General features: G+C 38.1%; 11 protein-coding genes across 11 annotated transcripts; 7 read left to right on the top strand and 4 right to left on the bottom strand. All coding sequences in view use genetic code 12, as the record gives it.

The window, feature by feature from the left end:
* Window positions 1–951: 951 nt before the first annotated feature.
* On the top strand, window positions 952–1,761 carry KGF56_000837 (uncharacterized protein; the record flags this gene model as incomplete). Its single annotated transcript, XM_049326787.1, has 1 exon — window positions 952–1,761. One exon carries the CDS (start codon window positions 952–954, stop codon window positions 1,759–1,761), a length of 810 nt encoding a protein of 269 aa, XP_049182101.1.
* A 249-nt stretch (window positions 1,762–2,010) lies between these two features.
* On the top strand, window positions 2,011–4,054 carry KGF56_000836 (URA6; the record flags this gene model as incomplete). The annotated part of the gene is made up of 3 exons (XM_049326786.1): window positions 2,011–2,047; window positions 2,225–2,888; window positions 3,199–4,054. 3 exons carry the CDS (start codon window positions 2,011–2,013, stop codon window positions 4,052–4,054), a joined length of 1,557 nt encoding a protein of 518 aa, XP_049182100.1.
* Window positions 4,055–4,433: 379 nt separating this feature from the next.
* On the top strand, window positions 4,434–4,964 carry ESS1 (peptidylprolyl isomerase; the record flags this gene model as incomplete). Its single annotated transcript, XM_049326785.1, has 1 exon — window positions 4,434–4,964. One exon carries the CDS (start codon window positions 4,434–4,436, stop codon window positions 4,962–4,964), a length of 531 nt encoding a protein of 176 aa, XP_049182099.1.
* Window positions 4,965–6,057: 1,093 nt separating this feature from the next.
* APE2 (metallo-aminopeptidase) lies at window positions 6,058–8,688 on the top strand (the record flags this gene model as incomplete). The annotated part of the gene is made up of 1 exon (XM_049326784.1): window positions 6,058–8,688. One exon carries the CDS (start codon window positions 6,058–6,060, stop codon window positions 8,686–8,688), a length of 2,631 nt encoding a protein of 876 aa, XP_049182098.1.
* A 225-nt stretch (window positions 8,689–8,913) lies between these two features.
* On the bottom strand, window positions 8,914–13,242 carry TUS1 (Rho family guanine nucleotide exchange factor; the record flags this gene model as incomplete). Its single annotated transcript, XM_049326783.1, has 1 exon — window positions 8,914–13,242. The coding sequence occupies one exon, from the start codon at window positions 13,240–13,242 to the stop codon at window positions 8,914–8,916; it is 4,329 nt and encodes a 1,442-aa protein (XP_049182097.1).
* Window positions 13,243–14,704: 1,462 nt separating this feature from the next.
* On the top strand, window positions 14,705–15,922 carry KGF56_000832 (uncharacterized protein; the record flags this gene model as incomplete). Its single annotated transcript, XM_049326782.1, has 1 exon — window positions 14,705–15,922. One exon carries the CDS (start codon window positions 14,705–14,707, stop codon window positions 15,920–15,922), a length of 1,218 nt encoding a protein of 405 aa, XP_049182096.1.
* Window positions 15,923–17,494: 1,572 nt separating this feature from the next.
* Window positions 17,495–19,135, top strand: ICL1 (isocitrate lyase 1; the record flags this gene model as incomplete). The annotated part of the gene is made up of 1 exon (XM_049326781.1): window positions 17,495–19,135. The coding sequence occupies one exon, from the start codon at window positions 17,495–17,497 to the stop codon at window positions 19,133–19,135; it is 1,641 nt and encodes a 546-aa protein (XP_049182095.1).
* Window positions 19,136–19,525: 390 nt separating this feature from the next.
* On the top strand, window positions 19,526–21,136 carry KGF56_000830 (uncharacterized protein; the record flags this gene model as incomplete). Its single annotated transcript, XM_049326780.1, has 1 exon — window positions 19,526–21,136. One exon carries the CDS (start codon window positions 19,526–19,528, stop codon window positions 21,134–21,136), a length of 1,611 nt encoding a protein of 536 aa, XP_049182094.1.
* Window positions 21,137–21,227: 91 nt separating this feature from the next.
* PHO85 (cyclin-dependent serine/threonine-protein kinase) lies at window positions 21,228–22,298 on the bottom strand (the record flags this gene model as incomplete). The annotated part of the gene is made up of 1 exon (XM_049326778.1): window positions 21,228–22,298. The coding sequence occupies one exon, from the start codon at window positions 22,296–22,298 to the stop codon at window positions 21,228–21,230; it is 1,071 nt and encodes a 356-aa protein (XP_049182093.1).
* Window positions 22,299–22,873: 575 nt separating this feature from the next.
* Window positions 22,874–24,529, bottom strand: KGF56_000828 (tRNA (uracil) methyltransferase; the record flags this gene model as incomplete). The annotated part of the gene is made up of 1 exon (XM_049326777.1): window positions 22,874–24,529. The coding sequence occupies one exon, from the start codon at window positions 24,527–24,529 to the stop codon at window positions 22,874–22,876; it is 1,656 nt and encodes a 551-aa protein (XP_049182092.1).
* Window positions 24,530–24,804: 275 nt separating this feature from the next.
* KGF56_000827 (ubiquitin-protein ligase) lies at window positions 24,805–26,571 on the bottom strand (the record flags this gene model as incomplete). Its single annotated transcript, XM_049326776.1, has 1 exon — window positions 24,805–26,571. One exon carries the CDS (start codon window positions 26,569–26,571, stop codon window positions 24,805–24,807), a length of 1,767 nt encoding a protein of 588 aa, XP_049182091.1.
* Between the last annotated feature and the right edge of the window lie 978 nt (window positions 26,572–27,549).

Here is a 27,549-nt window from a genome sequence, read left to right as displayed (position 1 = left end):
GAGTGAAGCGAGATAGTGGAGCAGCGCTGACTGACACTGACACTGCCGAGTGAAGCGAGATAGTAGAGCAACACTGGCTGGTTGAGCCTGGTTTAATTCGATATTTCGAATCAATGTAAAATTTCAAGAAATGAAAAAATGAACAAAAATGTATTGATCAAAGTTGATGATGAGAGAAATATTGATGATTCCATTTGGCGGTCTGAAAGAGACTTCCATTTGGTGACTTCCATTTGGCGATCTGAAAGAGACTCCCATTTGCCTAATATGTATTGAGTTATTGATTCTCAAAGAAACAAAAGAGATAATATATACCTGAACCAAGTCTTGTTTTATCGGAAAAAAAAAAGATCCTTCGGATAATTTTAAAATAACAAGGATTTTATTTGGGGATATTACAAGTATTGTAACTCTCACTTGAAATTAAAGCAAGGGCGCTCCCTTCTTTTCTCCTCATTCTCCTGACATTCCCCCTGCACTTTTGAAGTAGTAATTCTCCCATGCTATCTTCAAGATGTTGTTTTTGTTCATTTCAATGCTATTTCATCACCTCGGAAGAAATGTTTCTCTATAAAAATACAAGTTTTCACATAAATGTTTCCCCCAAAAGACAAAATTTTTGTATTAGTCAGATTGCAACAGCAGCAACAGTTTCCCATTAATGAACTTGGATTTCACCTCCTTTCTCTTCTCGTATCTCTTAATCCCCCCATTCAAAAGTATAAATCCAATTCACAACTTTATCTTCTTCTTCCCAATTTGAATTAACCGAGAAAAAAAAAATGTGGGGAATGCTTTCTTTCTTTTTTTCTTTTGTCCATTTAAGCTCCCCTTAAATTTTTCATTGCTATAAAAGAGTATTCTTTTCATAATCATTGTACTATTTGGTTTGATCTTTGCGCTTTTATTTTCTCTCTACCCCCCCCCCCAAGTAGCTTTCATTGTTGGATTATGGTTGATTTTAATGTAAATGGTAAAATAGCTGTTGTCACCGGTGGTACCCGTGGCTTGGGTATGCATTGTGCCGAAGCCCTTGTTGAGAATGGAGCTAAAACAGTTGTTATCACCTCTAGAAAGCCAAAGGCTTGTCAAGAAGCTAAAACCCATTTAGAGGAATTGGCTCAAAAACGTGGTTTAAAAGTTGAAATCATTTCAATTCCAGCAGATTTATCCATTGAACAAGAGTGTGAGAATTTCTATAACGAGGTTGCGAAAAAAGTGGACAAGGTGGATATTTTGGTCGCTAACGCTGGTGCTACTTGGGGTGCCCCCTTGGAAGAGCACGATGTCAAATTCGTTAAAAAAGTTGTCAATTTGAATTTTGTTGCCGTGTACCATACAATCAAATTGTTCACTCCATTTTTGGAAAAAGCCGCTTCCCAAGAGGATCCCTCAAGAATCATAATCATGTCTTCAATAGCTAGTTTGACAACTAATGATGCAGTGGGAACCTATGGCTACAATGCATCCAAAGCTGCCGTATCACATTTGGGTAAAAACTTGGCAGTGCAATTTGCACCAAGACACATCAATGTCAACTCAATCTTGCCCGGATTTTTCCCTTCAAAGTTAGCAAACGGGTTGCTTGAAGTTGTTGGTGATGTGATGAAATCAACTAATCCAAGAGGAAGATTAGGTGAAAAAGAGGATTTACAAGCTGTTTTAATTTTCTTGTGTTCCAAACAAGCCAATTATGTTAATGGAATTACTTTGCCCATTGATGGTGGTGCTCATTTGAATACCCCTGCTGCGCATTTTTAAAATAGAGACTCTTTTGGCAATAGGGGGAAAAGCCAGATGCAGATGAGTTAAAAAAAATTTAGTAACCGATATGCCGCCTATAGAACATATGTGTATGTATGCATGTCTTTAATCGTGACAAAAGCTTGCCATTATAAAGATTTGAAATATTTTTTGGTTAGATTTTCCGTGGAAAATTTAATTTTCAAATTTCCTCTTGCAAAACCTCATTCTCTTTTCTTCAAAGAAAGTAAAGTGTTTTTTTTGAAAATGACTCATGTTTCAATTGTAACGGGAGCTTCCAGAGGTATGTATTGAAGAAGAAGAAAACACTATCAAGCAGAGCGAGATAGTGGAGCATACTAGCTGCCACCGATGCTACACTATCTCCACTATCTCGCCCTGCTTGATAGTGAAGAAGGAGGAAAAAAGAAGCTAGATTATTTTTTCAAGAAATCAGTTTTACTAACCATTGCACATTTAGGAATTGGAAAAGCAATTGTCCAGACTCTTCTCAAAAATGAAGGATCAAAAGTAGTTGCGATAGCAAGATCGAAATCTGCGCTTGAATCGCTTCAATCTGAATTTGGGAAGGACAATCTTGATATAGTTATTGGGGATGTCACCGATGCTTTAACATCTAAAAAGGCTGTTGAATTGGCAATTTCGAGATTTGGGCAATTGAATTCAGTTATTGCAAATGCAGGGGTTTTAGATCCAGTAGGATCTATTGAATCTACATCGATTCAAGAATGGAAGAAACTTTATGATATAAATTTCTTTTCGGTAGCTCAATTGATCCAAGAAGCAATCCCTGAATTGAGAAAAACTAAGGGTAATGTTGTTGCTGTGAGTTCGGGTGCCGCTACAACGCCATATAGTGGATGGTACGCTTATGGAAGCTCTAAAGCTGCATTGAACCATTTAATCTTGTCCTTGGCTACAGAAGAGAAAAAATCCGGTGTTCACGCCATTTCCATAGCTCCCGGTGTTGTTGATACCAATATGCAACACGATATAAGAGAGACATTTGGCTCGAAAATGGATCCTCACCATTTGCAGAAATTTTTGGATTTGCACAAGAATAAACAATTGGTTCCTGCCGAAGCTCCGGGCGCGGTACTTGCAAATCTCGCTTTAAAAGGCTGGTCTGAAGATTTGAATGGCCAATTTCTCAGATTCGATGATAAAAAGTTAAGTTCTTATGTATAGAGGTACGAAACGTGTACAAAAAGTTACATAGTTTTCAATCCTTAAAATAAAACAGGGTCTCTCTAGTAATATACGATAAAAAGAAAGTAAATGGGACCATGATGTTATTTTTCCGCTTTGGATTTTGCCCAAGTGTTTTTTTTTTTTCTTCATTAATCAAATGAAAACTTTTAAAGTATATTAGCAATCTGTTAGGAGATAAAGCATGCTAACAAGACAATGTTTCATTAGAGGGCAGCTCGTTAGGGGACACCTCATTAGGGGAAAACTTTCTGGAGGAAGGCTTGTTGGAGGAGAGCTTGCTAGAACACAATTTTTCCCCCGGTTCAAATCGACCAACTCATCCTCAGCTGGTTCTTCCCCTCCTCCATTTTCAAAAGCGAAAATATTGATAGTGATGGGAACACTTGTACTTGGAACTACAATAGTAGCCGGCATTTACAATAAGGATCCTCCTAAATCAGCAGTTGAACCAAAGTCTACCACCACCGCCACCACCACAACCTCACCAGAATTCCCACCCGGTAAAATATCAGTTATATTTGTCCTTGGTGGTCCTGGATCCGGAAAGGGAACACAATGTGATATACTAGTCAAAGAGAAGGGATTTGTTCATTTATCAGCTGGTGACTTATTAAGAGCAGAACAAAAGAGACCAGGCTCAAAGTATGGTAACTTGATTGCCCAATGTATTAAAGAGGGAAAAATTGTTCCTCAAGAAGTTACTATTGAGCTATTGAGAAATGCTATAAAGGAAAACTATAACCGAGGCGAAGTGAGGTTTCTAGTTGATGGGTTTCCTAGAAAAATGGATCAAGCGTTAACTTTTGAAAACAATATTGCAGAATCGGCATTCACATTGTTCTTTGAATGCCCTGAACAAGTCATGATGAAGAGGATATTAGAAAGGGCAAAAACCAGTGGTAGGGCAGATGACAATGTTGAAAGTATTAAAAAAAGATTCCAAACATTTATTGATACGTCCATGCCTGTAGTGGAATATTTTGAAAAGCAAAACAAGGTTGTCAAGTTGAGCTGTGATCATCCTGTAGATGTTGTTGCTTCACAAGTCTTGGCTGCTTTAAAGAGCAAGAACATTTAAAGAGCTGTATCGACATTATCGAGCGAAGCGAGATAGTGGAGCACCACTGACTACACTGACACTATCGAGCAAAGAAAGATAGTGGGACTAGTGTCACTATTCCTCTTTGCTCAATGGTGGGGCATCATTGACCAGTGGCACTATCTCTCTTTGCTCGATCGTGGGACTATCCAAGAACCATACCCCAACAAGTATATAGATAGAATTTGTATAGACGATAAACTATGTAAATCTTTTTATGTTAGTGGAGAAAGAGAAATTTTTCATTGGTAGCGCGCCACAAAATATTCTGCTAGCGCATCGGGTTACAAATGGCAAAGGAAAGTCAACAAGTATTAACTTGGATTGAAGGAAGATAACAAAAGAGGAAGCAAGGAAGATGAGTACGAATACCGGATTGCCCCCCAATTGGACGATTAGAGTGTCCAAAACCCATAGTAAAGAATACTATTTGAACCAAGCAACACAAGAATCATCGTGGGATCCACCTTTTGGAACAGATAAAGAAGTCTTGACATCGTATATACAAAAATTCAAGAATAATAATTACAAGCCGGTTCCCAATGAAAATGGGAAAGTTAGAGTAAGTCATATACTAATTAAAAACGCGCAATCGAGGAAGCCAAAATCATGGAAATCGCCGGATGGAATACTGATAACACGAGATGAAGCTGTTGCAATAGCCCAAAAGCATTTGGCTCGGATACTCAGTGGTGAAGCGAAATTTGGTGATATTGCCACAACAGAAAGTGACTGTAGTTCACACTCAAGAGGTGGCGACTTGGGATTTTTTGGTAAAAGAGAAATGCAGCCTGCTTTTGAGTCTACTGCTTACTCTTTACATGTTGGTGAGGTGAGTAATGTGATAGAAACTGATAGCGGGATACATATTTTGCAGAGAACGGGATAGAGGTATATGAGTTTGGTTTTAATGGAAAGTGTAGGATTAAAAATGATCTGTATAGAGATTAAATAAATAGGGTGAATGAAATTATACATGCGACACTATCGAGCAACACTTTGTAGCTTGTTATCCCTAGGCGTTGAAGAGGTTATCCCTAGGCGTTGGAAAAAGGGGGTTAAGCTTATAAGCGGTATTTTTATTAGGTGAATTTTATAGCAATATTTTTGAGCTAGAGTATACTTTCCGACGCAATGATGTTTTTGTACTATAGCCATTTGATCAAGCGGACGAGTAAAGAGTAAAGAGTAAAGAGTAAAGGAAAAGTTGAATATGTTTACTTAAACGGCATTATTTGTATTTCCTTTACTTTTTCTCATTACGTCCTAAGTTGGCGCGAAGCTCTTTGCCGCATGGCCTTGCTGTCAGTTGGCCTTACTGCTTGGCCTTGCTGTCAGTTGGCCTTACTGCTTGACCTTACTGCTTGGCCTTACTGCTTGGCCATACTGCCTGGCCTTGCGGCCAGTTGGCCTTCCAGGCAGTTGCTCTACTCTCTACACTCTACATCCTGCTCCACTAGCTCGCTTCGCTCCCTAGTGTCGCAACAATTGTTTTTTTTTTCGGCAATGAGAAAACGCTTCCACCAATATCTCTGCTCTTCTCTACATGTCCAAATTAAACCATGTATGCAAAAGGCAAATTAATTACTATTAAGCCTCAATTGCTGCTCTTCCCAACTAAGAGGCTTATTTCTATATCCACTGTTTCATCTACACTACTTGCGAAAGCAAATTCAGTGCCAACGGCATTCCCTTCATCTCCACAGAATGTCGCCAATGTCGCTGGTGGTGGTGGTGTCCGTTTTTTCTCCTTCAACAAAACGCCGCGACTTTTAAATAGTTTTCAATTTTCAACAAAGAAAAGATTGTATTTGCCTACTAATTGTACTAGTAGCAATAGATTATTGACTAGTAATTGTTGTAGTAGCAATAGATTATTGACTAGTAATTGTTGTAGTAGCAATAGATTATTGACTAGTAATTGTTGTAGTAGCAATAGATTATTGACTAGCCAATTGGTTATATCGCAAAGGAATTGTTCAATGTGCTCGTATACAAAAGCTGGAACTGGTGAAGAGTCAGGTGCTCAAGTTGCACCTCAGGAAAGAGAAGTCTTACCAACAAACATCAAGCCTTTACATTATGATTTAACCTTGGAGCCAAACTTCGATACTTTTAAATTCAGCGGTGTGGAAACAATTGATTTCCAAGTTAACGAAAGAACCGATTTCATCACTTTGAACTCCTTGGAGATTGAAATCCATGAAGCTAAACTTGACGATGTACCAATTAAGGACATTATTTTTGATACTGCAAAGCAAACGGTTACTTTTAAGTTGCCAGACCATTTGGTAAAAGGCGCTGTTGCTAAATTGCACTTGAAGTTTACTGGGGAATTGAACAATAAGATGGCTGGGTTCTATAGGTCCTCGTATCAAGAAGATGGCAAGACTAAATACTTGGCAACTACCCAAATGGAACCTACTGACTGCCGTAGAGCATTTCCCTCATATGACGAACCGTCGGCTAAAGCCAAATTCACAATATCTTTGGTTGCTAACAGAGATTTGGTTTGTTTATCAAATATGAACGAAAAGGAAACTATTTTGTTATCTGATTATAAAAAAAAGGTTGTCTTCAACACAACCCCATTAATGTCAACTTACTTGGTTGCATTCATTGTCGGTGATTTGAAGTACGTTGAGAATAACAATTATCGAGTCCCAATCAGGGTCTATGCAACTCCAGGCTCTGAACATTTGGGTCAGTACTCAGCTGATATTGCTGCTAAAACTTTGGCGTTTTTTGATAAAAAATTCGATATTCCTTACCCATTGCCTAAATGTGATATGGTTGCAATTCATGATTTCTCAGCAGGTGCCATGGAGAATTTCGGTCTAGTCACTTACAGAACAGTTGACTTGTTGATTGATCCTGAAAACACCAATGTCAATACTAAACAAAGAGTTACTGAAGTAGTGATGCATGAATTGGCCCACCAATGGTTTGGTAATTTGGTTACTATGGACTTTTGGGATGGTTTATGGTTAAATGAAGGTTTCGCGACTTGGATGTCCTGGTATGCTTGCGATTCGCTTTACCCAGATTGGAAAGTTTGGGAATCCTATGTTTCTGACTCTTTGCAACACGCATTAACTTTGGACGCATTAAGAGCGTCACATCCTATTGAAGTGCCTGTTAAAAGAGCAGACGAAATTAATCAAATTTTTGATGCTATATCGTATTCAAAGGGCTCATCATTGTTAAAGATGATCTCAAGATGGTTGGGCGAAGATACATTCATCAAGGGAGTGTCAAACTATTTGAAAAAGCACAAATGGGGAAATACACAAACATCTGATTTATGGGAAGCTTTAAGCGAGGTATCGGGTAAAGATGTCGTTAAGGTGATGGATATTTGGACCAAGAATATCGGTTTCCCAATTGTCAAAGTTGAAGAAAATGAAAATGGCGAGATTACAGTAACACAAAATCGTTTCTTGGCTACTGGTGACGTTAAGCCAGAGGAAGACAAGGTAATATACCCGGTATTTTTAGGCTTAAAGACAAGTAAAGGTATTGACGAATCTTTGGTGTTGGATGAAAGATCAAAGACTTTTAAATTGCCAACTGACGATGGTTTCTTCAAAATCAATGGCGATCAAGCAGGTATTTACCGTACAGCTTATGATTCTTCAAGATGGACTAAACTAGGAGCAGCTGGTGTTGAAGGGAAACTCTCAGTTGAAGATCGTGTTGGTTTAGTTGCCGATGCTGGTTCTTTGGCATCTTCTGGGTTTATCAAAACTTCAAGTTTATTAGATTTGGTCAAATCATGGTCAAGAGAATCCAACTATGTTGTGTGGGACGAAATTTTGACCAGAATAGGTTCCATTAAAGGTACATTGATGTTTGAAGATGAAGCTACTAATGATGCTTTGAAAGCATTTACCCGTGATTTGATTAGCACTAAATTGAATGAAATTGGATGGGAATTTAACGATTCTGATTCATTTGCTGATCAGCAACTAAAATCTTCCCTTTTTTCTTCAGCTGCGAATGCCGATGACGAGAAAGCTATTGCATATGTTAAGGAATCATTTGAGAAGTATATACAAGGCGATAAAAAAGCCATTCATCCAAATTTGAGAGCTACTATTTTCAACATCAGTGCTAAACATGGGGACGAAACTACTTTTGATGAACTTTTTAAAATTTATAGAAATCCTCAATCTATTGAAGAAAAGATTGCGGCATTGCGTTCCTTGGGAAGATTCACCAAACCCGAAATAATGGACAAAGTTGCTGACCTTCTCTTACAAACAAATATTATTAAGCAACAGGATATTTATATCCCAATGCAAGGCTTGAGAGCTCACAAAGGAGGTGTTGAGAGGTTATGGAAATGGTTAACGGATAATTGGGATAAAGTTTACGAATTGTTACCACCTGGATTATCTATGTTGGGATCTGTTGTTACCTTGGGAACTTCTGGATTCACCACCGAAGAACAGAAACAAAATGTTGAAAAGTTCTTTAGTACCAAAGATACAAAGGGCTATAATCAAGGTTTGGCTCAATCGTTGGATATTATTACCGCTAAGAGTAAATGGGCTAAGCGTGACTCAAAGGTGATCAACGAATGGCTCTCTGCCAATGGATATACCAAATAAAGAGGAAAAAGAAAAATAAAAATAAAAAGAGAAAAGAAAATTCGTTTATGAATATGTATATATGAATAGGTAACAAACTTCATACGGACAAAAGTTTTTTTTTTTTCCAACTGAAACTCGATATCAACTTAAAATGTACTACAAATATGTTGACACATTGTTGTGCTTGTCCAACCTCCTCTTGTCCATCTCTCCCTCTCTTTTCCTCTTTTCCTCCTCTTTCTCTCACGCATTCACTTGATCAAAATCTGGTGGAACTAAATTAAATAACAACTGTAAGCCGGGAACTAAAGGATTTGCCATGGCGATAGTAACATCGTTGCTTTCAGGGCTAGAAACCAATCTGATATCCTTTCCAGTAATCACTTGAATGAATTTATTCGACCCTTTCGGTAAATTACTAATAGATAAAATCTCCAAAACATCATCTTTAATAATAAATAAATTATTTTGTTTGAAATGAACAGCCTTTGCTTTAAAGTCAAATAATAAAATGGCGTACCTGGATAGTTTTCCATGCTTGTTTATGAAAATGGCAAACTTGTCATATACAAGTAGAAACTCAGAATTGTTTGAAAGCTTAAACATACCCAAGGGCATCATGTGTGATGAAGATACTAGTTTTCTAATATTTTCAGCAGTGGCGGCATTTGAAGAAGACGTGCCATTCGTTGGTGTTGATGATGATTTTCTTGAAAGTTGATCGATTTTCTTTTTGGGTGTGCTAATATCTGGGTCAGGTTGTGGTAATTCCGGAACCGATCTTGGTATCAATTTATCAAGCTCCAAAATTTCAAAACCTTTATCTGTATGCACTGCAAAAGATGAATTGAAAACCGATATTCCATAACATTCGGCTTCAATGTAGAATTTCCTATCATCTTTGAAACGACTGAAAACTCCATTATTTTCAGTCTCTGGGATTAAAACTTTGAAATTGGTTAAGCTTCCTCGCCTTTTGGCCAAGAATAACATGGTCACGTTCCTGTGATTTACTACAGCAAAAAACAAAACTGGATCCTTGGATAATAGAGTCCCGGTTAGTACGGTTGAAGTTTCAGTATAAACATTGATAATTTGATGTATCAAGTAATACTTTAAGTATCTGTCGTTTAGTATAATCACTAAACCCGTATTCACATCGACGTGAATCTTTGTGAAATCAGATCCGTTCATCACTTTTTTCCATCGTGACTTTGATTCACAGCAGTACAATCCATTACTCAAACCAACGAGTGTAAACTTCAAGTCCTTATATATAAAAGTAACGCAACATCTTATTGTACCATAGGTTACTCTGCTTCTCGGGATATTTGGATTGTAGATATCCTTAGGCATACCAATTAGTTTCATCTTTTTCAATGTGTCCAAACAAATATTACAGATGGGGTCAAAAGGAACAACAACTTGAAGTTTGAGAATCCGATTATTTTGGTCATAAGCAAAGCACGTGTTGGATATCAGATGAGTAACATAAGCAGCAGAGCTATACAATCGTTTGCACATATTGGTCTTTGCAGTACTCAAGTAGTTTATCCAGTCATCCTTCTCACGTTCAGTACGACATGAATATGTATATGAATGTTTCGTCTTACCTGCATATCGTAATTTCACTGCATATTGAACAGAAACATCATCATCAAGTTGAGTTTGTTGTTGTTGTTGCTGTTGCTGTAGTTGTAGTTGTTGCTGTTGCTGTATATGTGGAGAAGAAGCAGCGAGTTTTGTTGAAGACACCGTTGATGACGTGACTTTTTCTTCAAAAATCAAAAAGTCGATTGGAATAGGGTCCTCGATTATTTTATAGTGAGCACCTGGAGATTTGGGATTTTTCAATCTTTCGGTAATCAACAAAAAATTATCTAAAAGAATAATATGATTAACTTGGGTTGTTATTTTGAGATCACTTTTCCTAGTCAAGTCGCCCCGACAAATAAACTTTCGGTTTATTGAATTCAAATTTAGATTAACTTGACGAAGATTCGATTTCCACAGTAGTTGACTCTTGATCTGCCCAATTGCATGAACATTATCAGCAAACTTCTTTGAATCGTTAATTTTAGAGCCGAGTTTCTTAATCTCATCACTAGCTTGTTGCAATAAAAAGTGCTCAGGTTCATTCTCCTGGTATTTTTTTTGAATATCTAGCAACTGGAGTGGAATTTGCTGATACCTTGAGTTAAATGTACTTATGAACAATATCGGAACATTCACTTTTAACTCTCTGACTCTTGGCAAGTTTCCAATGTGATCATCAACGTATGCTTTTAGATTTGGTATTCGCAATAAATCCTCAATCATTGGCATATTATTCATATACTTCATCAAGAAAGGGCGAACTTCTTTAGCCCAATCGGTATATATGTTGACAATTTCAATAATACTTTTGATGAATTTACCTTCTGCAATTAAAACTTTCAAAAGTGGCTCAAATAAAAAACCTTGGTGAATTTGAACAATTTTCTTTCCTGTTTGAAGTACATCTTCTTCGAATTCCTTGATTCTGGACAAGTTGTTTGTAAAATTTTTTGCTGCTTTAATAAATTCTGGACCAACAATTTCAACAAAACATTTTGCTCGTTGTATAAATGTTTGTTCATACCGTAGTAAATCGAAAATGAGCGATTGTCGTTTGATCATAGTGGGGTCTATATCTCGCAAGTCCTCAATGGTGAGACGCCAATGAGTCGCCCAATCATTAGCCAATACAATGTCCTTTACATTCATATTTCTCATTTTCCTTTCAAGATTCTTCATTCTACTGAATTGACACGAACTAGCATAACAAGCAATTTCTTCATCCTTGAAATGCGGTACTGGCGAGTAGCAATCGGTAAGGCCAGGCAAGACTCCATTGACATAGATCGTTTCGTGAAATAAGACAACTGATCTTTCACCATCAGTATTTGCTGTTTGCAACTCTACTACTTCAATAGCTCCTGTTTGAACAAAGGTATTAAACGCGGCCAGCGAACACCGAGTAACCAAGTCAAGTGGTACGTCACTTCTGTGAAATGCAAATAGTCGAATAATAGCTTTCCTCAACTCCAGTTTTGATACAGTCAGATTCTTAAGCCAGTATTGAAGTTTACAGCTCCATTTGAACAACTGAGACAAAGACCAAATATTGGAGCATATTTCAAAGTGCTGCGCTTGTAGCGTGGCTGAAGTGAATGGAAGTTGTGGTAGATCCAAGGGCAATGGCGATGGTAATGGGGGTAGTTCTTGTTCTTTTTTCGACCGTGGAACGGGAGGTAATGAAGGAGTTGAGTCTTTACTTTGAGGTAATTCTGGTAGTATATTGTAGTCAAAATACTCTGTGGCTGGTGATTCAAACTCGTTTCGTGTCACGTCTCCTTCATCATCAAAAAAAGGATTATCTGAAACAACTCTATATGAATGTCTAGGTTGCAAGTACTGGGGAGATGATGGATATTGTTCTAATGGATCATCAGCATTATCGACTATGTTGTAGGGCAGATGATAAACACTCGAGGTGGAATCAGTCATGCTGTGTATCGACTTCCTCAGAGATGGTGAGCGGCTATATGCATCACTAACTGTGAAGTTGGATTGTAAATGAACAGACAAATTGTCTCTAGGGATATGCCCTGATAATGGCAGTGAACTATCGAAATTGGGTGATGATGAATAATAACATTGTGGTTGTTGTTGTTGTTGTTGTTGGTGGTGGTGTTGCTGGATTGCGTGGAAAGTAGATAACGAGCTACTCGTGCTCAAGTTTGGTACATCGTTTATTCTAGGAGACGATGTAGTAACAGATTGTTCAATTATGGCCCTTGTTCTTCTTTGAGATGGCGAATCGATATCTATTGCATATCCATTATCTATACTATCCATAAATTCAATTTCCTCTTGTAAAAAATCTTCGATGGGGCTTATTGGGTAAGGAAGGCTTCTTTCTGGTGTTTTCACCTCGTTAATCAGGATAGGGTACGGTGGTGATGATAACGATGACGAGGAGATCATAATTGTATTTGTAGAATTCAGTTTCGGCACGGTACTCAGTCGAGACATATGCTGATAGCTGCGCTGCGGTAGTGTTCTATTAATCTGAATATTTGCATGAGTTGCTGAATTTGAAGCATTTAGTGGTGAATCAATTTTATCACAAGTGTCATATTCCCATATATCCTTAGGGCCCTTTGGCCTTGTCGTTGTCGAGTCTACGGATGCAAAAGACTCGTCGAACAAATAGTCACTCAGCTCTTCTGGTTCCTTTTTGGTAGTGGCAGCAGCAGCAGCAGCAGCAGATGTTTGGAAATAGTGCATTTGGTTGTATAGCGCTGGAGGTGAATGAAGAAACTTTGATGGAGGGGTTTGTTGTTGTTGTTGTTGTAGCGGCGGTAGCAGCAGCAGCAGCAGCAGCTGATTGTGACGTCGTATAATGGTAGCAGGTGTAACCGAATCTTCAGCAATATGATTTTTGTTACTGGAGATAGAAGGTAAAGGGCCAAACTCTGAGTTTAATGTCGAGGTCGTTGCCTCGAAATCCGATGGTGGTGGTTTTCTTCTGGGTAGCTTTTTGCTCATATTTTTCCAATTATTGACTAGTAATACGTAGCTGTTTGCGTGAGAAATTAAACCATTTGGTTAATAGCGAACCACTTTCTCCTACTTCTTTTGCTCTCTAAGCCTCTCTTACTTGCCTATTTCTTTGGTATTCTTTACCTTGATATTGTTTAATTGAATGGTTTTTAATTTTTTGACTCTATCTTGTTGTGATTAATTTTTTCGCAGCGGAATATGAAAGCCATTGATTACCGAATTTGGCGAGGCGAACTGGGGCGAACTGGGGCGAACGGGACGAGCGGGGCGCACGGTAGGGGGAGGCTGTAGGAAAACACCAACACACAATTTTATCTTTGGTCGATGCTAAAAGTTGTTGGTTCAATTACCAAGTCTGTTTGTTATTTGGAAAAGTATTATACATTTATCATTTGTTAAGATACAAACTTAAAGGGGCTTTTTTTCACTATGGCTGATCATCTAGCTTTACCGCTTAAGTATATCAGAGAGAAGATCTTTTTTCAACAGTTATATCGCGTCGTGCGTGGCGCGTGTTGCACTAAACTAAACACTATCGAGCAAACACTATCGAGCAGAGCGAGATAGTGGAGCGAGATAGTGGAGCAACACTAGCTCTCAACACTAGCTGCCACCTACATGGTGACAATTGTAGATTTAACTATTATAGGGAGAGACTCTATCGAGCATGCGAGATAGTGGAGCACACCAACCTCTTACATACATGGCTTGGACGTGTAAATGTTCTTTGTAGGAGCCACTATCTCGCTCTGCTCGATAGTGGAGCACACCAACCTCTTACATATACACACCTTAGATGTGTAAATGTAATGGTAGTTACTACATGCAATGGATTACACTATTAGAATGTAATAAGATTTTTTCGAGAAATGGAAAACTAAAAAGGGAAAACAGAGGTGGTGTCTGTAAATGGTGAGATAAAAAACGGCAAGAAAGATAGAAAAGCCTATAGAAAGATACCATGTAGAGTGACCAAGTAGAGTGATACCATGTAGAGTGATACCATGTAGAGTGACCAAGTAGAGTGATACCATGTAGAGTGATACCACGTAGAGTGACCATGTAAAGTGATACCATGTAGAGTGATACCCTGTAGAAAGATCGATAGTGTCGCTCGATAGTGTCGGTGGTAACTAGTGTGCTCCACTATCTCGCTCTGCTCGATAGTGTCGCATACATAAACTCTCTTTCCCATCTCCGCAAAGCAATAGAGTAAATTCTAAATGGCAATTGTTGTTTTTGAGTTTGCTAGTAGACAATGTAGATGGAGTACTAGTGCTGCTCTGCTAATGCTAGATACGGGTTTGATTACATGCTGCTCCACTAGCTCGCTTTGCTCCCTAGTGTCAGATTTATTTCGCTACCAAATGTAACAAAAGTTTAAGAACGCGTATATAGAAGCCATCTCAAGAGTTATTACTGTTGAGCCTTTTCATTACCCACAATTATGTCATTGGAGTCAGCAAGATACACACCAGAGGTGGACAGGTTAATCTCAGAAGGCTCGAAAGCCTACGCTTTAAAGGATTATGATTTAGCCTCCGAGAAATATGGAGAAGCTTGTGAACTGTATTCAGAGCATCATGACGGAAAAGAAGATGGCGACTTATTGTTGTTGTATGGAAAAGCATTATTCCAGAGCGGAGTTAGCAAATCGGGTATTTTGGGTGGCATTGGTGCTAATGGTGTTGATACAAAAGCTGAAGATGGAGAAGAACAAAATGGGGAGGAGCAAAACAAGGATGATGATGACAAATTTCAATTTTACGATGCTGAACCTGTTGAAGATGTACAGAAAGAAGGGGGGGACAACGGCGAAGAGGTGAAGGAGCTGGGACTGGGGCCGGGACTGGAGCCGGGGCTGGAGCACGATTGGGAGGACGTAAAAGACTCAGAAAACGACCAGGAAGGAAATCAAGAAGAGGAGCAAGAAGAATCCAGTTTTGAAATTGCATGGATGACTTTGGACGTTGCAAGAGCATTATTCGAAGACAAGTTAGACAAATTAAAGAAACCAAATTTTGAGTCTCCATATATACCAAATGAGTCAAGTCCCACGACAGAGGATGAGTATATTATCACATTGAAAAAATTATCAGAAACATATGATATACTAGGTGAAGTCTCATTGGAAGCAGAGAATTTTCCCCAGTCGGCTCAGGATTTATCAAAAGCGCTAAAATTGAGACTTGAACTATACCCCAAATCGTCATCCTTGGTTTCTGAATCACATTATAAACTAGCGTTAGCTTTGGAATTTTGCCTTGACGATCCTGAACTGCGTACGAAAGCTGCAGAACAAATTAAACTAGCTATAGAATCGACTACAGAAAGAAACTCTAAAGAGCAAGATGCTTCTAAACGTAAAGAGAATGATGAGATGGTTCTAGAGCTACAAGAAAAGTATGATGAGTTGAAGAAAGACCCCCAAGAAGATATCAGTCAACAACAAGTTGATATGATCAAGGGACTTCTAGGAGTTGGTGGAGCTGATGCCGGTACCAGTGTCTCTGCATCTGCGACGCTTGGAGCATTGGGAGCCAGTGCAAGCGGAAAAAGTAATTCCGATCAAAATCCAAAGCCAGTTAATGATTTGTCTAATTTAGTTAAAAAGAGAAAAACAACAAAAGGAAAAGAAAAGGACGAAAAAAGGGCGAAAAAGTAGTGGAACACCAGTGGAACACCAGTGGAAAACTAGTGGAAAACTAGTGGAAAACTAGTGGAAAACTAGTGGAAAACTAGTGGAAAACCAGTGGAAAAGTGGAAAACCAGTGGAAGAGTGGAAAACCAGTGGGAAATTAGTTAGTTAGGTAACTCAAGTAGATATATCATTGTATATATTCCATGCTATATTATACCAATGAAACACATGGGCGCCAATATATCAATGTAATCAAACTATAAATATGTAACAAACTGTATAAGACGATAAAATCCAGCAAGATTGCTTAAATTGAATAGGCAAGATTGAAAATCAATCGGACAGGGTGCAGAAACAACTTTGACGTGTATAACAATGAGTATTTGCAAAGTGGTTACGAGAAAAGGGACAAACACTAAAATCTCACACGTAGAGAAATAAAACGGTACTACTGCTCACTAATCAGCTGAGTAATAAAACATCTTGCTTACTCTCCTGAGCCACATATAACAATTCACCAGTTATTCCACTTGTGACTCGTGAAGATTTAAACGCTAAATCATGGCTTTACTAAAAGATTACACTGGGTCAATTCAATCAACCAAGTGTGCTTTTTTATCAATCAACTAAATGTGCTTTTTTACTCAATAATCAGGCAATTTCAAATTGGAAGCAAAACGACATGTAGCACACTACATTACTAATAACTTTGGACTACATTTAAGTTAATAAGGTGCAAACAAAAACGGAATCAAAAAAGAGCTCACTGATGTGAGCTTGATTGGATCACGTGACTTGCCAACTTTAGAGAAAGTCGACGACAAGGACGACGACAACAAAACTAACAAGAAATAATAAAAATTAGTGCTTCCCAATAGAGCAATTATTATCGGATTTGAAATTTATTGACGGGCCTGTAATTTTATTTTTTTTCATACATTGCGATTTCGGAACCGACATATAACGGGAGGAGCTCAACGAACAAACGAAAAAAAAAAAAAAAAAAAAAAAAAAATTTTCTTCTAACCAGTAATAGTTTAGTGGGAAAGCTAAAACGACAGATCCTTTGTAGTTGCTGGTTCTATATACATATTGGCTCATTCTCTTTCACTCTTTGAACCACTCTGGCTGCTCTTCATAAAGCAACTCCTCTTCAACAACTCTATATAGTTTGAACTTGAGTATAAATCAGCCTAACCTGTCCCCTTCAGCCGAGGAAAGGTAAAACCTGTCTGATCCTGTACATAGGATCAATGGAAGTAGATTATTTTTCTGTCACAAGGAAATCTGGGGAAACTAAAAACCGCCCCATAATCATAATAGAGTTACACGCAATGGTAGCATGGCATAAGAACAATACTCTCGCCTCATACAATAAAGAATAAGAGGAAATAACCTTTATACCAAAGAAAGGCATCAAGGTCGGTGTTATAGAAAAAACTTGTCACCGCGGTTCTTTAATTTTTCAGTTTGAACGGTAATTCGTATAAATAAGACCAATTATCTCTTTTCTTTTCTTTCTTTCTTCTTCTTACCCCCAAGTGTAAAGGAATCCACTACTAGAGCTAGTTTACCTTTTTATTTTTCCTCGCTAAGATGGTATACACAAAGATTGATATCAACGAAGAAGACCAAAAATTCCAAAAGGAAGTTGCTGACATCAAAAAATGGTGGTCGGAACCAAGATGGAAGAAAACCAAGAGAATTTATACAGCTGAGGATATCGCTAAGAAAAGAGGTACATTGAAGATTGACTACCCATCTTCACAACAAGCTGATAAGTTGTATAAATTATTGGAGAAGCACGATGCTGATCACACTGCTTCTTTCACTTTTGGTGCTTTAGACCCTATTCATGTTGCTCAAATGGCCAAATATTTGGACTCGATCTACGTTTCAGGATGGCAATGTTCTTCAACTGCTTCAACCTCAAACGAACCAAGTCCAGATTTGGCTGATTATCCTATGGACACTGTGCCAAATAAAGTGGAACATTTGTGGTTTGCACAGTTGTTCCACGACAGGAAACAAAGAGAAGAAAGGTTGTCGATGTCCAAGGAAGAAAGAGCAAAAACCCCTTATATTGATTTCTTGAGACCAATTATTGCTGATGCTGATACTGGTCATGGTGGTATTACTGCAATCATCAAGTTGACCAAATTGTTTATTGAAAGAGGTGCTGCTGGTATCCACATTGAAGATCAAGCTCCTGGTACTAAGAAATGTGGTCATATGGCGGGCAAAGTGTTGGTTCCTGTTCAAGAACATATCAACAGATTGGTTGCTATTAGAGCCTCAGCCGATATCTTTGGATCAAACTTGTTGGCAATTGCAAGAACTGATTCAGAAGCTGCCACTTTGATCACTTCTACCATTGATCACAGAGATCACTACTTTATTGCAGGTGCAACTAACCCAGAAGTTGGTGATTTATCATCATTAATGTCTGAAGCTGAAGCTAAAGGTATCTACGGTGAAGCTTTGGCAAGTATTGAAAACGATTGGAACAAGAAGGCTGGTGTCAAGTTGTTCCATGAAGCTGTTATTGATGAAATTAAAAACGGCTCTTACTCCAACAAAGATGCTTTGATCAAGAAGTTTACTGATAAAGTTAACCCATTAAGTCATACTTCAAACAAAGAAGCTAGAAAATTGGCAAAGGAGTTGACTGGTAAAGATATTTACTTTGATTGGGACGCTTCAAGAGCAAGAGAAGGTTACTATAGATACAGAGGTGGTTGTCAATGTGCAGTTATGAGAGGTAGAGCTTTTGCCCCATATGCTGATTTGATTTGGATGGAGTCTGCATTACCAGATTACGCACAAGCCAAGGAATTCGCCGATGGTGTTAAAGCAGCTGTACCAAACCAATGGTTGGCTTATAACTTGTCACCAAGTTTCAACTGGAACAAGGCTATGCCAGCAGATGAACAAGAAACTTATATCAAGAGATTGGCTGAATTGGGCTATGTTTGGCAATTTATTACCTTGGCAGGGTTACATACTACTGCTTTGGCTGTTGATGATTTCTCAAATCAATACTCCCAAATTGGTATGAAAGCTTATGGTCAACAAGTGCAAAAACCAGAGATTGAAAAGGGTGTTGAAGTTGTTAAACATCAAAAATGGTCTGGTGCTTCTTATATTGATGCGTTGTTGAAGATGGTTACTGGTGGTGTTTCGTCAACTGCTGCTATGGGTGCTGGTGTCACTGAGGATCAATTCAAAGGGCACTAATTGCTTTTAATGAGAGTAGGAGGAGGTTGAAGAAGTGAAGGAAGAGGTCAAGAAGCTAGATTATTTATTGGTTCTTTTGTGAAAATATCCATTTACCATAAAGTTATCCAACGTAACGTGTAACGTATAGTTGTTTATTATTTAAATTATTGTTTTGAAGAAAGCTCTTTTAAAAAGTTTATTAACCAATATGGCTAACTAGTCTAGCCTATCTTCTTTTCTATTTACATACTTTCTCCCTTTTAGTTTCAGCTAATTTTAATCACGTGACTATCACGTTTACCTTGTGCGGATGGAGCTTGTTTTATTTTGCAATCATAGAGAGATGATGGATGGTTTGATTGTAACATCTTCTTCTGCTTGCTGGTAAACGACGGTGTTGCTCCGGAAATGGGATTCATTGAACTGGGAAAGCCTTCAGTTAAAAAAAGAAAAGTGGCAGTTTATAAAAGGAAAAACCATGTTGCAAATAGTACCCATCAATCTCCCTCAACTACCTACTCATCGCAAGATATATCAGTCACTTTGACCTTACTGCCGTGTGCCAAGTCCAGCTATGAAAGGAAAGTGTGTTTGAAAGATCTACCTTTTGAAGTTATTCGCAAAATATTTATCTTTGCCGGCCCAGGGAATAATCTTCACTTGGTCAATCGGTCATTTTATCAAAATATGAGATTTTCAGGTGTTAACGATGATCAAGAGGAAGATCAGCAATTAACAAAGTATCAGCTTATAAACGTTGATTTATATGACTCGGAGCAGGAAGAAGAGAAGACAAAGAAGAAAAAGAAAAGCTGTATTTGGAAGAACTATTCGCTTGTAATTACTTTTATTCGTCGATATTTCCTATACGATTTGAACATAGGATTAGATGAAGATCTAATTGGCAGGAAAATGGAGTTTTATCTACATCAACTTGACGATATAACGCTGTTGTATCCAAATTATAACCAAAGTGAATATTATCAAAAGTTTGTTGCAAACTTGGAGATGTTGGCATCTATCTGGAATAAATACAAAACTACCGCTGGTAGATATGTTTTGAATAAAGATTTGCTAAATTTCAAATTCATTTCCAGGAAACTTTTGCTAAAATTGACATCAGAAACTTTTTGCTTTGCAAAACAAGCATGTGAGAAGGAAGAACTATTGAAATTTAAGTGCATGCAAGAGATTGAGTTGAATCGGAAATTGAGAGTAAAGTTTCTTAGGTTCAAGTTTAGGGAATTGTATGTACTACTAGATAAGGTCAAAGATGACTTGGTTCTGGGTACGTTTGAGAGTCTTGGTCAGTATAATGAGTTTGAAAAGTATGTGGAAATGATAAACAATCATCCACCGGAAATGAATAATCCAGTGTCAAATCCGCCAATACCTATGTACCCCAACGAAAACGAAGAATTTGAAGGATTCACCATTGACAGAACAACATTTTATAATTATAAAGCCGGGTATATCTTTGGCTGGGTATTTTTTGGAGAATTGGATAACTTCGCCAAAGAGTGCCTAATTCCAGATAGTATTTACTTGAAGTCAATTAAATCGCGACGCTTCTATAATGTGGTTTTAACTTTGGATACCTCAGTTCATCCATTGAGTCGTTATCCAGATTTCCTCTTGCAGGAAATACTTTATTCATTACATCCCAACAATGTTGATTTCAAAATCTTTGCATCATTGAGTACTATAGTAAGGTCAATTATGGACGGTACTCGATTTCCTGCGGCAAAATACTTTGGACTTATTGGATCGCTTAAAGAAGCATTCAAATTATATGATACGTATTCAAAATTGGACTATCTATCATTTGGGGTCAACGAGAGAGGACTTAACATTTTGGAAAACTTATTTCAAGGTATGCATGCAATGTTTCTTTATACGTTACAGCTGTATGAAAATGAAAAAGAAGATCAAAAGCAATTATGGGCATTGGCTTTGGAGTTGAAAAATGCTGAATTGATTGAGTTTATGTCGAGAGCTTCAAAAATTCTCGATCCTTAAGGCCTAAAGGTTTTATTGAAGAGTGGCAGAGAAAGTATGTGTATATGGGGAAGAAGATATTAGATTGTTAATTGAAAGTACCTGTATCTATTCAATATTGCTGATCTATTATATGTTGATGATGTTGTTGTTGTTGCTGTTGCTGCTGCTGTTGTTGTTGTTGCTGTTGCTGTTGCTGTTGTTGTTGTTGTTGTTGTTGCTGTTGCTGCTGCTGTTGTTGCTGCTGCTGCTGATGATGATGATATGGATCACTCAACGGATGCTGCGTTGGTGTAGGCAACGTAATTTCATGAAACCAAGGATGTTGTAAAGCTTGTCTTGCAGTAATTCTAGCCTCTGGTCTCATTTGTAACAAACTTTGTAACAAATTCATCCCCATTGAGTCCAAACTTGGCACCAATAATCTTAAATCTTGAGGTACGAAAATTTGCCAGTTGTTCTTGTAATTTGAAAATTGGGTAATGTTGGGCCATGTTCTTTCATTTGGAGTACCCATCAACCTAAAAATCTTGATTAATTGATCTTCGTTAGTTGTGCCGGGAAACAAGGGCTTTCCTGTACACATTTCAGCAAAAATACAGCCGGCTGACCAAATGTCTATAGAGCTGGTATAGGCTCTTGATCCCAACAACACATCTGGTGCTCTGTACCACAAAGTGACAACTTCGTTTGAAAAGGTATTGAATGGAATACCAAAAGCCCTAGCCAATCCAAAGTCACCCAATTTCAACTCGCCTTTGTTGTTAATCAACAAATTCTGGGGCTTTAAATCACGATGTAACACACGATTATCATGACAAAACATTATACCTTTCAACAATTGAAACATAAAACTTTTGACAATTTTTATGTCCAATGCGCCATGATCTCCGTGAACCTCCATATATTTCTTCAAATCTTTGTCCATATACTCAAATACCAAGGTTAATTTGTTCTCGGTGTGTATTACATCGTATAACGTTACTATGTTCTCATGATCCAACTCTTTCATGAGCGAAATCTCCCTAATCGCAGTAGATGGCGTACCTTCTTCACTATCCAAGCTAATTTCCTTTAGAGCTACTAAAGCTCCAGTGGCTCTATTCCTACCTTTATACACAGTGGCATATGTCCCTTCACCTAACTTCTCGAGTTGCTGAAACTGAGAAGATGAGCCCGCCATGGTCGAATATGGGGGGTAAATTGTATCTTGATTGCAATTGATACTAAGGATACAAAAGTTGTTCAAGTTCTTCTCCAAGTGGAAAAAAAGAGAAAATAAAAATCGCCCTAACAATTTTCGTACAATGAGATTTAACTAGAATGTAACAAGAGGGTTGCTCTAAGGAGCCGCCTAAGATAGCTCCACTATCGAGCAAAGCGAGATAGTGGAGCAGCATTGACTAGTGACACTATCGTCGACGCTAAGGGACACTATCGAGCAAAGCGAGATAGTGGAGCATTGACTAATAACGCTAGTGACACTATCGTCGACGCTATCGAGCAAAGATAGTGGAGCAGCATTGACTAGTAACGCTAGTGACACTATCGTCGACGCTATCGAGCAAAGATAGTGGAGCAGCATTGACTAGTAACGCTAGTGACACATATATATCTCGCTTTGCTCGATAGTTTTGTAACAAGCTACTAAGTGTTGTAACAAGCTAACAAGCTACTAAGTGTTGTAACAAGCTAACAAGCTACTAAGTGTTACTCCACTATCTCGCTCTGCTCGATAGTGTCGTTGATAGTAAATTTTTAATGATTTCTAGGAGCCCCTTTCATCAAGTTTAGCGAATTTTCAACCCACCCTTCGGCACCGCCTTCCATTGCAATTATATCCAATACTCTCAATTGTGAGATATCCAGTGGCTCATCTTGAAATGACTTTATTTTTGCACAACTCATAATCGCTGCGTTTCTTGTACTTGGGATTCTCAACATTTCCTTTTCAATTTGCCAGCCATTCAAAATTGCAATATCTTCAACATGATCAACTAGTGAGCCATATGTAGAGGACTGTGGAGAAGCTCGTATCCCAGTCAAGCACGGTATCTTCCTTGGTGGATATCTGAACCTAATACCGCTTAGTGTATGTGAACAACATGGTATCACCAAAAAGGGGAATTCCAAAAGTGGCATCCAACACGTCAATTCATCTGAGTGATTACCAATGAGAAATGTATTTTTGGGGAATTCTTCTGTAGTGCATACTTTTGACGAATGGAGGAGACTGCTAGCAGTATAGTAATTCACCTGGTCATCCGCAGTCTGGGCAAATTGTCGTCCGTTGTCTTTGATCTCAGGAGCTATCTTGGCCAAGGATGGATGTGGCTTTAACAATATGCCAGGTACAATGATCTTTTCTAGTAAATTCATCCGCACTTTCTCTGGGTACATGTCCCATGATTTTCTTGCTCTTGCATCTATACCTTGTCCTCTATAGCCTTCCATTATTAAAATATATACAAGCAAACCATTACCACACCCCATATCTCGAAACTCAAAACTACCAATTTCAAATTTTTTCAACTTCCAATATTCAATCAAAAAGGCTGCAATAGCTAGATCTTCAAAAACGTGCTTTTTGGGATCTGTGCTTTCACACCAATTACTGACTAACTGAGAAGAATATTTTGACTTTAAATAGATATATCGGTTTTGAAAATCAACCTTGGATATAACCAAGTCATGGTTCACTCGTTTTTCGTATCCCAATTTGACCCCGGTGGAGTGCTTTGTTGCGGTTTCCAATAATCGCAATGCCGTCCTCATTGGTCTTCCCAGAATATCCATTGCCCCAATACTCTGTTTCTCCTGTTGCCAATTTGAGTTGGGAAAAGTTAGATAATGTATTGACACCTTATTGTTGTAATGTAGTATGCCAACTCCGTATACCGGAGGTAGATAATACGGTAATTCTTCCTCTGTCTTGACATGTGGTATATAGACAATCAAGGTAGATAAATTATCTTCCGATTTCATGACTAAACATGTTTGGTTGATAATATAGTCCCGAAACGGGTTTCTTGGTATTATCCTTCTTACAACCTCCCTTCTAATTTGCAACTTCAATTCATCATCAAGCGAGAACTGTCTAATTTCAACATCCATGAGATCTCGATGTAGTAGTGGGTTCTCGAGGTTTCCCGTACCCACGGCTATATCCGGCACAGAGTTTATTAGCTTACTGACAAAAGTAGTGTTGCCTTCTTTCGGATCATACATATTTTCCTTCAATATGTCTGTTCTGAGGATAACAGGAGAGTTGATATTTGGTTGTTTGATGATATTCAACATCGCCTGTTCAAAATGCGCCGGACTAAAGTCCACCTCTTTTTCATAAATCGAAACCCATTTTTTACCAAGTATCGAATCTTCGTCTCTTATTAAAGTTGGCTCACCTCGCCACATCAGTCTATCGTGCATCAGAGACCCTTTTCATATACTTATATATATACATATATATCTATATATGACATTTAAGAGATTGCAAAAGAGTACAAGTATTTTTTTTTTTCTCTTCTCATCGAAGTAAGCCGCACTTTGTGCGGGTATTTTTTCATCTCTCTTTATTCATTATTCATTACGGGGTATGTGTGTAGATGTGTGTAGTGTATGTGCGTGTGTGTATATATGTGTGTGTGTGTGTGTGTATGTGAGTGCATGTGAGTTTTGAGGATGGTGGTTTATAAATCTATAAAGTAAGCATCAGATACATCTGTATACTTGTGTTTCTTATAACAATATGGACATTTGAATATATCAATTCCCTTCTTTGAAAGCTGCCATATGCTTTCTCTTAATGCAAGATGATGGCAATAGTTCAACACTACCACTTGAGTAGTTGCCGGATTAAATCGAATGTACTTTTCTCTTTTTACGGTCAAAGGAGCTCCGTCTTTGCTTTCAATAAAAGTAGAAGAAATTATTTCGTGGGTGACTGGTGTTGCTTGCTCTCTTGATATTGGACAGATAAAGATTGGATGATTTTTGAACAAAAACCGATTTTTGTCCAGCAACTGGAACGGTAGTTCGTGCACATGGTGCGCATGGTGTTGTGGGAAATCCTTGCTATTGGTTTTCAGGTTGGTATCTTTGGCCGATTTTTCTCCAATTGATTTGTAGTTTTTCAATTTTAATTGAACTTTGTTATATTTGTAGAAACTTGGCAAGTATACATGGCCAGCAAGAATACTTTGGAATAGTGACGAGTCGCTAGATAATTTCATATCCTTGCAGTACTCGGAAACGAAATCGTTTGCCAAATTTGTGAATAGACTAGTGTTTTCATGGATATTTTTAAAATTTTGAAGCAATTCTGATACAAAGTCAACCTTGCCACCTTTTTTCCTATTTCGAGATGATGCATCGCTTTCAATAATAAATCCGTTTCTCATCTTTTCAATGAAATTTTGTATTGCGTATTCTTTATTCCTCTGTTTAGAAAACTGTTCAATTCCTGAGTTGTTGTTGTTTGAGTTGAAAAGAATCAAGGTTACCAATGGTGCCATTTCGTGTAAATAGTTTTTCAAAAACTTGTTGAAATGCTCTTTCGAGTAGAAATACGCCTCAACTGCATCATCGTACGAGAACTCCAGATCCTTCCCGTTCAATAGAATAATAAACTGAAGCATATGGAATTTGAATTCAGTGTTACTAAATGACTCTGCATCTTCCAAATCATGATACGAGTTTGGATTTAAGATTCTCTCGTTGTACTTTGTATGAAACCAGCCCAATGTTTGATTCAAATCGTGCCTTATGCAAATGTCGTCAACGATTTCATTCAAAAGTGAAAATTGTTGTAGTAACTCGGGATTTATGGAAATGGGCGATGATGGTGGCTGTCGCTTTAAAATCTCTGGCACTACACTACTCTGACCGATTTTGAACAAATGGAGAATTATCGCCTTGGTCAATTCTTCCTTATTTTCTTGCTTGGCGTTTTTAGCTTCAATGTCATGGAATATAAAGGATGTCTGAGTGTTTGTAGGAGATATTTCAGCCAATGCTTCTTCAATGTTGAAATTGCAAACCGGGAAACTATCCATGTTCAATTTATAGCTGTAAGCCTCATCGAGATCTACGGCGAATTTGCTATTATTCAAAACATTCTTCAGAAACTTGTTATTGGCTGAATTATACGATTTGAGGCAATCAATAGATGATTTGTACCAACCATCTGTGCATTGTAGCAAGTCTTCGTGTAAGCTTTGAGTTTTTGCACTGCAGAGCAACCTACTGATAGGCGCCGATATTGTATCGGGAGATTGTGCCAAATTTTGTCGTTGTTGCTCCTCTTGGTGAATCTCGTCATGTAAAGCAGATTCTATATCCTTCAACTGTTGTAGAAAGGATTCGGAATTTTCATATAGCTCATTCAAACTTTGACGACCCGAAACATCAAATTGGTTTATTTCCTGTGATAGACTATTAAGTAAGCTAGTGGTCATAAAAGGAAAAGAAATTATCACAGAGACTGGGTGGGTGGGGGTGGAAGGTGGATTAAAACAAGAATAGTAATTTATAAATGGTATTTAATATGTTATATAAAGAAGAAATTTATGATAAGGGGATTTAAAATGAGAAAAAATGAGAAGCCTATGCAGAGTTTAACAGAAACAGGGCGTGAAGGTAAAGAGTGATTGAAAAGGGCATAGAGACTAAACGAGAAAGTGGGACACAGCAGAACAGGGCAATAGGGGAGCAGAACAGGGCAGTAGGGGGGGAGCAGGGCAGTAGGGCAGTTGGGGGGGAGCAGGGCGAGCCAGTAGAACAGGGAAAGCAGGGCGAGAATTATTAATCCCCGCCACAGCTTTACCCCCGCTATTCTCCTCTGTAATTACCAGATTGTTTTTTCTCCTGTAGTAATTAGTAGTAGTATCAATGTCCTTGACAACATAATACACGACCTATACTAGACAACCTATACTACCCTAAACAACCTATACCTCCTACACAACCTACAAAACCCTACACAACCTATACCTCCTACACAACCTATACCTCCTATACAACCTCTACACAACCTCTACACAACCTCTATTTCGTTCTTCTATAAATGCCTCTCTAAATACCTCTATCTAGTGCTATAAATGGCTCTCCTTCTCTAAATACTTCTATCCAGTTCTTTTAAATATCTTCATTGGTAACCTCCATTGGCACTAAATCAGTCTCTTGCATTTCTCTTTCTTGCATTTTCTCCCCCTGGCTTTCTTTCTCCCCTTTATTTAACTTAGCTTTTCTATATAACTCTCTATCTACACTCTATAAACTAGTCTCTTTCTTTCAACTGGTCTAACTACTCTCTCTACATAGACTATCGAGCAGAGCGAGATAGTCTATTACATACTCTCTCTACATAGACTATCGAGCAGGTCTATTACATACTCTCTCTACATAGACTATCGAGCAGGTCTATTATATACTCT

The sequence above is a fragment of the Candida oxycetoniae genome, assembly GCF_023343755.2.
Source record: "Candida oxycetoniae strain CBS 10844 chromosome Unknown scaffold5, whole genome shotgun sequence".
NCBI lineage: Eukaryota > Fungi > Ascomycota > Pichiomycetes > Serinales > Debaryomycetaceae > Lodderomyces > Lodderomyces oxycetoniae.
The sequence above is the reverse complement of the archived record's forward strand: the minus strand, read 5'-3'. Positions and strand labels throughout refer to the sequence as shown.